The following is a 13,761-nucleotide window of genomic DNA, read 5'->3' on the forward strand; positions in this document are numbered from 1 at the left end:
TTAATAAAGATTATCAAATACAGTAATATAAAATCCTAATTTAGCATTATCACTGAAAGGGGTTTTGGATGAATAAATCAAATTTGTTACGTCCTTCAAATATTGGTATTTCATGCTGTTGTAGGTTCAGGTAGAATAATGAAGTGAATAGTTAAAAGTAGATAGTCTTATAAGTGTAAAAAATGTTTGTATTAAGTTGATAAAAGTTGGAAGATACAAAGCACAATTTATTATTACAGATTTTTTTAATATTGTTATATGCTAATTTGTGTTCTGTTCTATCTGAAATAGTAGTCTGAATAAAAATAAAATTTACATTTATAATTTTTATTTGTAATTTTTTTAATCCAGTTGTTTGTATATTGCCTAACTGGCCAAATACTCAAAAAATGTTTTTATGCAAATACTCATATATAAGTTAACAATTTGTCTGTTATTTGATTTAAAACTGAGCAAGGGCATTTAATTTTTTTATTATTACATAGTGTGAAGTAATTTAATATGTGGCAAAGTAAAATGTAATAGATATAATATACAAAATAAGCAAATATAATAACATTTTTATAATTAACTTTTTTTTAGCCTAATTGTTATTCCAAGGTCATAAATGTCGATGGAAAGAAACATATTGTAATATTTGCATTGAAAAGGTAATTATTTTAATTAATTATTGATAAAATAAATTAAATTATTTAAAATTATGACATGCATTTTCTTTTTTAGGATATTAAAAGGAGAAGAACTCACCTATAATTATAAATTTCCTATTGAAGATGAAAAAATTCCCTGTACTTGTGGTTCCAAAAGATGCCGGAAATATCTAAATTAAAAATAATTGCAGCTAGTTTCAGCGAAATGTAGCTTTAATTATAAATATAACACTGTATTGTATATATTGTAATATAACAAATATTGCACAATAATTATTCTTAAACAAAATTTTTGATAATAAATTAAAGTAGAATTTTTAGACTTGAACTTAACAAAGAAGGGCACTCTTCCAGACTGCTTCTCTCTTTTTGTTAGGCTGTAAGTCTAGGAAATTTTATAATGCGGTGTGTCAGTGACATCATCAACTTTTCTGTAAGAGATTTTTACTACATAGAATTTTTAGAGATAAACATGTGTACAGTAATCAGATATATATATATACTTTCATAATCATTGTACAGCAGTCATCTCAATTAAATAAACATATTTTATCATTCTTTTGTTAAATCTATGCAAATTGTAGCAGAGGGCCAAAACAAGTCTTAAGATTGACCAATCATCAAGTAAAAATTAATCTTAACATGTATATAGCTCTCATGGCAAAGAAAGTTTTTCCTTTTTTATGTATATCATATACTTGTTTATTGTAAATGTAAATTTCCTTTCTAATAATGTCTTCAAAGTTTAAAAAGTGCCTTTTTATTATTATGGTGTATTTGAAATATGTTTCATATTTATATAAACATCAAGAAGACTTCTTGTGAATTGAATCCTTTGTAAATAGAAATTAAATTTATTTGTCATATATATATATATATATATTGCCATACATCTCCATTGAGAATGTTTCATTTTAGAGTATAAAAAATTTTTACACTTGCATTATTTCTTTCTCTGATATTATGTTTAAAATAATTATAAAAATATTTTTAATTAAAAGAGTATACTGTGATATTTTGTGTGTAATGAATTTTAAAAAATTCTGTTTTAATTATTCCTAATTGAAAAATGGTGCATACCAAATCAATTTTAGATTGAATACAAAAATTTCCATTAAATATTCTAAAATATGATTTTGGTTTAGCTAATTAGAAAGTCAGTTTTTAAAAAAATTATATTAATTGCATTAATTACCAAAATATTGAAATCAATTTGGACACAGTTTGTAAATATAAAGTGTGCATGAATTGTTTTTAAGCAATATTTTGAGTGTTTTTTAGAATTTCATCTTTTACGTTCCTGAATTTTGAGAAACGTTTTATCAGACTGTATTTAGTGTAACTTTAATTTTTATTCCTGAAATTTATGAGTGTCTCATGTCTCAGTTAACATATAATGAGTACATATTCTGTTAAAAAGCAAAACAGAGCAATCAACTTTGTACCAAATTCTAAGTTCAGGAATAAATAAGTCTTTAAAAAAGTTTTTGTTTCCCTATATATTAGTTACTTATATATAATGAGATTTACAAGATTAAACATACAAAAATATTGCTTATTATAGGTTTATAGAAGACTGGTAAAATGTTAGTATTACTAATAGAAGTTATTATATTTTTAAAAATATTTAATTTTATTGCATTTCTACTTTTTAACTAAGTTTACATATTAAATAAAAGAATCAAAAATACTTTTAATTTCATACTTTGCCTAAAATGTATTGGGCAAATCTTGAGTTAAGTTCAAAATATATATTTGCTTCAATTTTATCCTATTTAATTTAATTTATCTGAAATTAATTAATTATCACACTAAGGTTAAAAAACTACATTATTTGAAATTTAGTGTGAAATAAAAATCTGTGTAATGAAAGTTACGTAAAAAATTATTATAACACAAGACAAAAAAGACAATTAAAATTGTATCCTCTATATAAAAATATAAAAACTGAAAACAATGACTAAAGTATTATTTTGAGTTACAATAACTTTGCTCATTTGCAACTGCTTTTTTCTAGTTACATTTTACAAATCCTTGACCTTGAAACAAATTAGAATTCTCTCTTTTAATGGTTGTCTTTGGAAAGTCATCATTTTTGAAATTCCGCTTCACAGTAATGTAAACTTATTATATTTGAGGAATCAGGTTCAATAACTTTCATTCCAATTTTATAAAAATTATCAGTTATCTCCATCATTTCTACCATGTTTTTTTTTGCTTCTATCAAAGCTCTAGCATCAATATATACAGTAGTTTCTTTCCTTTCTCTGCATATACAGCAGTTATCTTATTAATGTAAAATGTTCTAGACATATTGTTTATAATATATCGTTTGTCCTTATATTTTGTAAATTTAGAAAATAATTATTAAAAGAATGTTTTTGAAGTTTAATATTTTGATTGCCCAGACAGCACTTGACCTGTCATACTTTTTTTTCATTCTCATATACTGTAATATAATTTTATAATGTACAAGAATGACCACTTTTAATCAGTTATTATAATCTGAAAATAATATATTTGTTCAGTTACTTTCATTGACAAAATAATTATGCACCCAGATAGAATTGTCCAATTATTGCAAAACTTGTCAACAAAGCTATTTCTCAGACAGGTAAAGTGAAACCTCAGCTTTTCAATAAATTGGGAAATTAATTCTGGTACCAGACTTGAAGATGTAATTTATCTTATATGCCTTTTAAAATTATCACATTTGAGCTAAAATTCTCATACATATACCAACCTACAATGTCTTCGGCGTATATATTGATATTAGGCTCGTTAAATAGTGTTTATGTGATAAACATAAAAATAGTCTTTAAAAAGGAAAAGCGGTCTGTCCACTGATAGAGCATACAAAACATTGATGGTTGGTAACTATGTATCCAATCGGCCACTGGTGGTTGTACTCTGAAGTATCATCGTTAGGTGGTTGTACTCTGAAGTATCATCGTTATCTGTACATAATTGTTAGGTTGGCCACTGGTCTACTATACGTAGACCAGTGGCCAACCTAACAATTATGCCTTGGGCTCACCTTGCCCATCTCTGTATCAGCCTTGGCGTAGACGTTTGTTTCTAGACTATGCTGTATATGACAACGAGCATCAGTGTCGCACAGACTGCGTGTGAATAGATCACAGCCTGGTGTCCCGTGTACTCTAACCGATTTCCAACCAGAGCAAAACTTTTCGTAGTACCACAATATCAAAGTTTGATTGGCCGGATGATCATGCGGTTAAGGAGTCAGCCTACCTCTGTTGGAGGGACTCGGAATCAATGTCGGATCCAGAAGTACCAAAACGGCACTAAGCTTTTAGTAACATGACCACGACGATTATATTGGGATAAGTTCAGTAAACTGCTTTTGCCATCGTACATATTTTTAAAAACACCTTTTGAAATTCGAACAAATAAACTAAAATTTTTGTCAACGGGGATTGCTTAAGCCCCCATAGCCTTCCCCGTGTATCTCTGCCCGTGGGATCTAATCCGGGCGGCCAAAAACATCAGGAATTTTTCATAGGCTGTTTGTCCCCAATATGTTTGGACTAGTACCTCACCTCCCGACCGTCCCGTTATAAGTCTGGTCAAAACAGGATGGGCTTGATAAAAGTTTTTTAGAGCTAACAGGGCGAAAAGAGTAAAATAAATTAAAATGAAAAACTACACAAGGAGTTATTATGGTCATAGTATATGTTAATCTATATAGACTTATGTTAATCTATATGTTGCAGTCAAAACCAGTTTTTAGTTAGGACGCGTTTTAACTAGTTTATGCTGGATGTCTTTGCTACATCTAGAATTTTCTAGTTATAACTATTGATAGAATTTACTGCTGTACATATTTGGATTTTAGATAAAACTAGTTTTAACTTTGAACATTAGTTAAAACTAATTTTAGCTACATAAATATGTTTGGAGGAAATAAATAAAGTGATGATTGGGATTAAAACATTTGTATTATTTAATACAATATTTATTGAAAATATTGATCATACATCTGTGTTATTAAAATTAATTAAAACGATAGGAAAATTAATCAATCATACACCAAGGCCACTTGATCGCTTCGCTAGCGAAGCGATCAAGTGGCCTTGCATAGGTAATGTTGAAGTCCGGTAAGTGTAACTTTGGATTAGAGAAATGCTAAAGTAGGGGAAATACGGACAAAATGACATAGGCAACATAATTCGAATTTGTCGGTCTCAAGCGCACAACTGACCATGATAGCACGTTATCCGAGCGGCTTTTACTAACCTGTCAAAATGTGAACGCACTCCTCTCATTCGCCCGGGTGTCATGGCCGACGACAAGAAATGATACGTTATGAGTTTTTTCCTCGCAACAAGTTTTTTGTATAGATGGTAAGTTTTTCACTATTTTATCTATTTGTGTAGCTTTTATTTCAACTTTCAAGAATTTGTTGTAGCACTTAACCTCTTAACGTTTTATTAATTATAAAAAATGGCTTTCAAAAAAGTCTTTCATTATTGTTTAAAAGAAATTTTAGTATAAAACTTTATTTCCTTTCCTACGTATTATTTACAAACTTATTATCTTTCACATAACAAAAAAACTTGCAACGAATCACGTGATTCGACAAACCTCTTTAGTTTTAACTTCTATTCCTAATATAAAGGCAATTAAATCAAAAAATGAGTCAAAAGCTCCGCCAGAGAAAAGGAGACGAAACATTACTAAAAAGTTACTGGAGGAAAAAAATTTTCCTGGTAACTCTCATGATGATGAAGAAGATTGTCCATGCATATATTGCAATGATATTTTTTCCCTATCTAAGCCTGGAGAAGACTGGTTACGGTGCATAAATTGTTTTCGTTGGGCTCACGCTTCTTGCGCTGACGTTTCTAAAAGAGCCAAGCTTTTCATTTGTGAACTTTGTCAGTAATTTTATAGTTTTGACGTGTATGTCATTTTGCCTTACGTAATGTGTCATTTTGTCCATAGTATATGTCATTTTCTCCATAGTGGATGATCTCGATTAAACTAACAATATTTTTTTTCCTATTACAGTGGTACCTCAGGATACGAAATTAATCTGTTCCGAAACTGAGATCGTATCATGAAAATGTCGTAAGGTGGATCATCTTTTCCCATACGATTACATGTAAAACCAAATAATTCGTTCCAACGCGAAAAACATACTCAAATTAAAGCCAAGTAATACATTAAAAAAAATAACTGTAGTAAGAAAAACAAATGANTAATAGGAATTTATTATTTCAGAGGCTTATATCTCGCGAAGGGTCGCGAGTAGGGGTATGGTTCCTTTGACTTTATTGTTCGCACAGGGGCTACAGTTTGGGGGGTCGCCACCTCTTCATTCGGAGGGTAAATCTTACCATTGGGACTTTAACAGAACTGTACAGCATATTGATAGGAACAAAAAAGTCAAAGGAACCGTGCCTCATGGAAATTTGTAAAGAACGCCCACTAGGGGGCGTCCCGGGCTACTAGTAGTAAATAAAATGGAAATACCAATAATTTAATGTTCCTTGGGCGGCCCGGGGGTTGGGGACCACTGCACTATAGGAACATTTTTAAGGAAAATCACAGAGCCATGTCGGCAATATTAACACTAAAACAACATCAGTAATATTAATTAAAGTCATACAAAAATAATCATTCAATAAAGAAACATAAATATAAAAATTAAGTTTACATTTTGTTATTGCAAGGCAAACTATTATGGCATTTCGAGTTACACAAGTTGCCTTTTTTCTTACAAAAGCACCTCTTCGACATACAGAAACAGAGAACAAATCCTTGGCTTGTTCCTAAAGCTGCTCTCCTGGCAGCAGTTCTTAAAGATACATTTGTCTCTGGCACTCCTAGTAGCAAGAATTTTTCTTTGGATATGTCGAACTCTGACCTGATCAAGTACTGTACATTTAAGTTTTCAAATAGATTCATACTTGTTTTAAATTGACTCTTTAATTAATAATAATGATGGTAAATTGTGCCCAAAAAAGGAAAAAAAAATTTCATAATAATTAGACCTCAAAATATTAACGAATTAACTGCATAGTTAGCAACATTAAACAGTTGCACAATTGAACAATACATACTTGCAATACAATTTATCGAGTATCTCATATTTCGTTCCAAATTTGTGCAAACCCTGTTTATCCTTTTGAAGAATCACTTCGATAATATTACGGAGATCTGCTTTTGCTTTGTCGACATCAGGAATTGGTATAATTATATTATAACCGATTTCTACATTAAATCCGAAGCCAATTTCATTCTCTGAGCCTGGTTTTCCAAGTTTAGATGAGCTTTTTCTCTGGCTATTATTTGGGTCTGTCGATTCGCATTAGCTACAGATTCTGGATCTTCGTCACTAGCTGGTATTATTTGAGTCGCTGCACTTGTACTAGCTTCAGCTTCTGGATCTTCTTGACTGGTTACTATTGTAATTGGAGACTGTAAGCGTTATCACGTGTTACCTGAATGAACTTTGACCTCGGTCGAAATAGTTTTTACTAAGTCATTTTGTAAAAACCCGTTTTGTCTAGTTAAAACTACTTTTAACTCAAATTCATTTTTGACTAGCAGTAAATTCTAGTTATAACAAAGAGATCCAGTATAAACTAGTTTAAACGCGTCCTAACTAAAAACTGGTTTTGACTGCAACAGTGTGGACAGTATAAACACAGGGGTCGGCGATTTGTGACACACTAAACGATTTTCAGTGGCACTCTTATTGAAAAGAAATGTAGTAAAAGTTAAATTTTAATTATTCATTTTTGAAATCCATTAAAACCGAACTATACTATTTGATACTATATATAATAAAATTGGTAGAATCATGTCGGCACTCGGAATAACACTAACTTAGGTTCGGCACAAGGTTGCCCTACCCTGCTCTAAGACATAATGTAGGTCTTATATCGTGAATGTCGTCTTGTAGAACGGCCTTACCCAGGTGGTGTGAAGACGACAAACTAGTAATTTTAAATCGTTTAGAGAGGAAGTTCTGAAAAAGAATGTCTGTCCTTTTACAGTAATTGTGAAACAGGATTGTGAGAGTTGATGAATATTCTTTAAGTGGTATTCCTTCGCTTTCTGTAAGCTTTAGAAAAAACAATTATTTTTGGTGGTGTGTGTTTTATAAGAATACTAGTAGCAGGGCCGGATTAACCCACTTTGGGGCCCTAGACATTTTTTTCTTCCGGGTCCTGTCCCGGCTCTTTCAATTAATAAAATCTTGTTACTATTATTTCTATTAAATTGCATATGGACAGCTGCTTTATAAAAAATAAAAGCAAAATTATTTAACAATATTTCACAGGATTTAAGAACACATATAGTTAATATTATTCTTATCACTATAAAGAATATTCTAAATTATTGGGAGTTTTACTTTCAATAAGAAGAAACATAAGAATACGAGGGTTGTTCAAAAAGTTCCCGAACTTTATTTATTACAAAAAAAAAAAAAATACTTCACATACAATTTATTTGTCGGGGTCCCCTTCAAAGTAGTCTCCTCCGCAGCATATACACTTCCACTTTTTGAAACAGTCCTGGAACGCTTTTTCCGTAATACTCATAAGCTCCTCCGTCGTTTTTTTCTATCTCTGGAATGGTGGCAAATGTTTTTCCTTTGAGCGCGTTTTTAGTTTGTTGGAGAACAGGGAAAAGTCGCATGAGACCAGGTCGGGTGAGGAAGCACACAGCGGTCTTGTTTTTGGCCAAAAGCTCATGTGTTCTGAGGGACAAATGAGCCGGCGCGTTGTCGTGGTGAAAGAACCACTCGCCGCTCCTCCAAAGTTCGGGCTGTTTTCTCCTGATTTTGTCTCTTAGGCGATTCATAACACCAGGTAGTACTCCGTGTTGACTGTCTGGCCTGTAGGTAGGTATTCGTGATGCACAACCCCCTTTGCATCGAAAAAAAACAGTCAACATCACCTTAACATTTGAGCGAACTTGTCGAGCTTTTTGGGGCGGGAGGCTGTTTCACCCACCCGTGAAGGATTTTCCGAGTTTCACAAAGAATTTCACAGAACAACGCTGTTCTTTCAAAGAGCTGATTTCTGCGGATTCGATTTTTCGCCGAACCCCACAAACACCATTTCACATAAACGGCCGTAACTAATCACCAAAACAAGATATCAACAAACGGATTGATGGATGTTACTCGGGAGGTTTCCGTGGACACAACGCCTCCAAGCGAATTAAAAAATAACCAACTGGAGGCGTTCAAAAAGTTCCCGAACTTTTTGAACAACTCACGTACATTTTCTTTTTATTTTAGAATTCACAATAACCATATAAAAAGCAATATATTTTTGTTTATTTGTTTATTATATACTGTTGTCCAACAGAAAAGTAAACTATCTTATTTACAAATCTTTTCAAAGTAGACAGTTTGACCGGGCCCTAGACATTTGTCTCATTTGTCTATGCGATGATCCGGCCCTGACTAGTAGCCCGGGACGCCTCTAGTGGGCGTTCTATCAGCAGCGGTGTCATTTACAAATAAAATTACAAATAAAAATACAGTGGGTAATCGGATAACGAACATAATCCGTTCCAAGACTTTGTTCGTTATCCGAATTATTCGTTAACCGATTATCGATTTACCATAGGTTTTTATGGGAATTTAATTAATTCGTTCCAAAAAATAAAAAATATATACTTTTTTACTACGTTTATTTATATGTAATAGTAAAAATACATATGCAGTCTTGCCTTTTTATTACTCATGTTTTTTTCCGTTTGTGGGGGTTAAAGAATCTGTCCAATGTCGATTGCTTTTCTCTTTTCTTCAAGATTTTTCGGAAGTAATTAATATTATTGTAATTGTATAGATCCCCAACCCCATTAACCTTATTCTGGTTTGGATGCCACTTGGATGATCGTTGTTCTGACATCCTTCCACTTCTTCGAAAGATCTTTAGTAGCAGACGTCGACATGGTCCTTTTTCGTCTTTTTCTTTTTCAAAAGTAAACACATCTCTCTGAATTTCTTGGTGTTATTCATTTGAGAGTTCTTGGAGTTTTTCTGTCGTCAGATCAATTTCAGGTTCCATTATGAGCTCTAAAATGCTCTTTATTTCTCAGATGTGATTTTCATTACTCCATTAGCAGCTTGAGACTTCTTGATATATCTTTCATAGCTAAGATTGTGCCTACTGTAGCTCTGTTCAAGCCATACTGCCTAGCAACATCAGACATCATGTACCCACTTTCCACTTTCGCTATTATCTATTACTTGGTTTCTACGGTGAGCACAGTTCTTGACACTCCTCTTTTTAGGTTCCATAATATTATCAGTTTTTTTAAATAAAAAGTTCAGAAAAACACAAAAATTCAAAGAACAGAAATCAACTAGCCCACAAAAAATTATTTAAATACAAGGCCCAGATGAAATTCGAAATTTGGTATTAAAACGTTAACGAATATCCGATGGGCCAGTTAAACTTTCACCTTTCGTAAATAAACCCCGACGCAAAACTTAACAAGTGGCCCGTCAAACAGTCTCGCGAAGACTAAAAAATTATTTGTCAGAAAGGTAAACAAAAAGCTGGAATTACAAGAGAGAGTTTCAAAATTCGGAGGAATACTATCTGATCAGTATCGGGTTGAGCATCGATGTTGACGTCTCTCGCGTTCCGAAAGGTTTCATATTGTTACCTGAAGACAAAGGAAAATCAGTCGGTATTCATTATTTTCCGTCGCTTCTTTTTGTGTTTGTTTAGTAAAGTGTTCGTTGTCCGATCATAAAAATCTTTCGCGAAAGTATTCGTTATCCGATTTGTTCGCTATCCGAACTGTTCGTTAACCGATCACCCACTTTATTACAAATAAAACTATTACGGTGCTACTACAAATAAAAATATATAAAGATACTTATAAATACTATAATAATACTCGATATATATAGACACTTGCAACATGGCAGCTGGTGGTTTTTTTATTGTTTTGGTTTGTTTTGTTTATCGAGAACTGTCTTAATATTTCGATATGTTATTCGTTATATATATATATTCGTTATTCATTATAATATTCGTTTAATAATAAATTCCTATTATAAATAAAAATAATAATAGGCCTATACTGAATTTATTGTTAATTTAAATAATAGTTAGGAACCGTTCTAGGCATTCCGTTACAGATTACAGATATACAAACAGCGCGATCAATGGCTTATATTATTAGATATTTGCCCACAGAAAAGTTTCCCTAAGCAGTGGCGGCCTTAGAGGGTGGCGAGCAGGGCAATCGCCCGGGGCCTCGCTCTTGGAGGGGCCTCGCGCAACAACCAAGTAGAAAAAAGTTTATATTTAAAACTTTTTATTTTATCCTTGGCTATTAGTTATAACAATAAAATAAATTTAATTTATAGTACAGTATATATTAATATTAATAAGTGCCTACTATTTCAATTCACATACTTTGCACAAAGGACAAGGGCCTCGCAAAGATCTACCGCCCAGAGCCTCGCAATGGATAAGGCCGCCGCTGTCCCTAAGTATCCATAATCCATATCTACACTTGATACTCTGTGCCTAGCTCCATTCTATGCACTATTTTCCATTATACTCCTACTTCCCACGTTTTTACTGCACACTATACTTGGCATAACACGGAGTGATAAAATTACAGTAATCAATACCAACAGAAGAAAAAGAAATAACGAATGAATATTTATTTTTAAAAAAGTTTTAAAATAGTCCCTTGTTTTATTGAGTTTGTCCCTTGTTTTCCCTTGTTAAAATAGTCCCTTGTTTTATTGAGCACAACAACAAAAATCGAGAATTCGATTTTTGCTGTAGTGTTCAATAAAACAAGGGACTGAAATACATTTACTTGAAAAAGTATTGTCAAAATCTTTTCACTCAAGATATAGTTATTTTAATAAAAATCATATATCAGTAGTTCACAATGACTTCGATAGATGGTAGCACTAAGCTAGCGCAGATGGCCACGTGGTAAGATATTTGCTATAACATGGTATTCACATTTCATTCGGTATCTTATAAATCTTTTTATGTAAACAGTTGGGCGTAGTGACTGATTAAAACATTGGGTACTCTTCACTGAGAGTCTTTTATATAAAAAAAAATAGAAAACTTGGAACAATATTTATTTTCTAAAAATAAACTTTTGTAAACTGATTTTTTTTCATTAAAATCAACTTATTTCCTTAATTTACTTCTAGGTATAGAATAAAATGAAATTAGAAATAAATGAATCTTATTTATACTTTTTAGGCCTAACTACCGAATCATTCCTAAAAACGAAAAAAAAACCTGCTTTTTTAGAGATCTCCGAAATTAACATCCTCTCTCACTTGCGAATCGTACAAACCGATCAATCTGCCACTGCATCAATATAACGGATAATATGTTGATTTAGGGTCAGCAAATTTAACATTATATTATGCCATAACAGAGATCTACGGAAGAAATTCAAAACTGCATTTTTTCCTGAATTTTTAACTGCTTTCAATGTGTTTTATTTACTTAAAAGTAATATGGGCTAACGATATCGCAATTGAATTTTTCTCTTTTCTTCTTATTCTTAGAAAATTCTATTAAAAGTTACCTTAATATATTATTCTTGATATCAAATTTTATCATCAAATAATTCGATAAAAGTAACTGAAATTTTGTTTAATTTTGTCACTAATTTAATATATTTAATAAAATTATCGATAAGTTTTCTAATGTGTCAGGCGACAAAAGAAGAATGAATGCATTTTTGTTTTTCATCCAAATCAAACTTTAAAAGTTTTATCTAAAACTTTTCGAATATTCGATAAAATCAATTAACGGGTGCGTAAGATTCGGCAAGACCGGCATTTGTTGTTATTGCGTCACGCATTGTCATGTTAGTGATTTTATTCTACTTTAATAAATAAAAAAATCCTGATAAATAAAACACCAAATTTTTAAAACAAACCTTTTTATTTCCGTAAATGTCTCTCTCTTTAATCCGAATAAAAATAATTTCGGAAGACTATCACACAGCCATCAGGTTAGGTACAGTACTTCTTTTATTATATTTCCATATGCATTTCGGGCTTATTTAATTTCTAAGTCCCTCTTAAGTGCAATTCTACAAAAAAAACCATTAAAATACAATTATCAATTTTTTATTCGGATTAAAGAGACAGAGATTTACGGAAATGTATAAAACAGCTACCATATTTGATATTTGCAAATCTTTTTACTCTAGCTTTGTTTTTTCGTATTGTTTTTTTAATAAATAATACGAAACAAAGCAATAGTACAATTTTATGAAAGATCATGTTTGGTAAGAGTAATGACATTTTTACTTTTGAGTACCTGGCTAAAATTTGGAGTAGGCCTATACTGTAGTTGGTACAACTGATTCTCAGTGGATCATGGAAACGGACAATTATGAATCGAGATCTAAGTTTATTCTTTATGAAGTTCATCTTCGAGTGCTGCTTCACATAAACATATTGAGCTAAACATTATAGTTTCATGGCTAATGCTTTTAGCTCGTGAGTATTTACTATCATATACATATTTAATCCATAATTATTCACATTGAAGATTTAAAACTTCGGTATATTTGTCCTTTAAAACGAAGTCTTCCTTAAACTCAATCATTTCCATCTTTAGGGCAACTTTATTACATTAGCTTCGTTATTCCATTCACTGTAAGGTTGAAGAAAATCTTGTTCTTCAAAATTTTCAAAAACTTCTCAATTTTTTTTTTTAATCAGCAAATATTGCTGTGAATTTGGATTTAAGTTTCATCACGATATCGGTGAACCGAGACTTCACTACCCTTACTGCTAATGATCCTTTATTACTTCGAGGTCTGGAGAAAATGTAGCCTATTTGTGGTCCGGATGCAGACCGCGGTCCGCATTTGGTGACCCCCAACCCTAGACGATCAAAAACTACTAAAAATGTCAATTCTGTCAAAGGCATTGGAAGCTAATTGCCAGGAAAGCGACTGAAAAGTATGGTTTAACAATTATAAGAGATATGTGAAAAATCTTTTGTAAGATTAGGAAGGAAGGAGTTTATGTGCTATTAAGAGTATTAAATTAAAGGCGAATAAAAAGCCAACAAAACATTAAATATTATTTAAAAAATCTGTA

The 13,761-nt window shown here is 31.7% G+C and overlaps 1 protein-coding gene and 1 long non-coding RNA gene across 3 annotated transcripts in view; one reads left to right on the forward strand and one right to left on the reverse strand.

Moving 5' to 3' along the window:
• LOC111622929 (histone-lysine N-methyltransferase 2A-like) overlaps positions 1-1,614 on the forward strand; it is a 65,479-nt gene extending 63,865 nt beyond the window's left edge. The window contains exons 27-28 of the mRNA XM_023365396.1: positions 583-650; positions 724-1,614. Coding sequence (XP_023221164.1) covers positions 583-650; positions 724-829 — 174 coding nt within the window. The 3' untranslated portion in view covers positions 830-1,614. The remainder of the gene's footprint in view (positions 1-582; positions 651-723) is intronic.
• The window catches only part of LOC111622933, a 52,457-nt gene that overhangs the window by 21,375 nt on the left and 17,321 nt on the right, over positions 1-13,761 (reverse strand). For both annotated transcript variants that reach the window (XR_002756366.1, XR_002756367.1), the window contains exon 2: positions 748-820. This is a non-coding gene — a long non-coding RNA (uncharacterized LOC111622933). The remainder of the gene's footprint in view (positions 1-747; positions 821-13,761) is intronic.

This window comes from Centruroides sculpturatus, unplaced genomic scaffold, assembly GCF_000671375.1.
Source record: "Centruroides sculpturatus isolate CEXI.00-Female unplaced genomic scaffold, Cexi_2.0 scaffold282, whole genome shotgun sequence".
NCBI classification, from domain to species: domain Eukaryota; kingdom Metazoa; phylum Arthropoda; class Arachnida; order Scorpiones; family Buthidae; genus Centruroides; species Centruroides sculpturatus.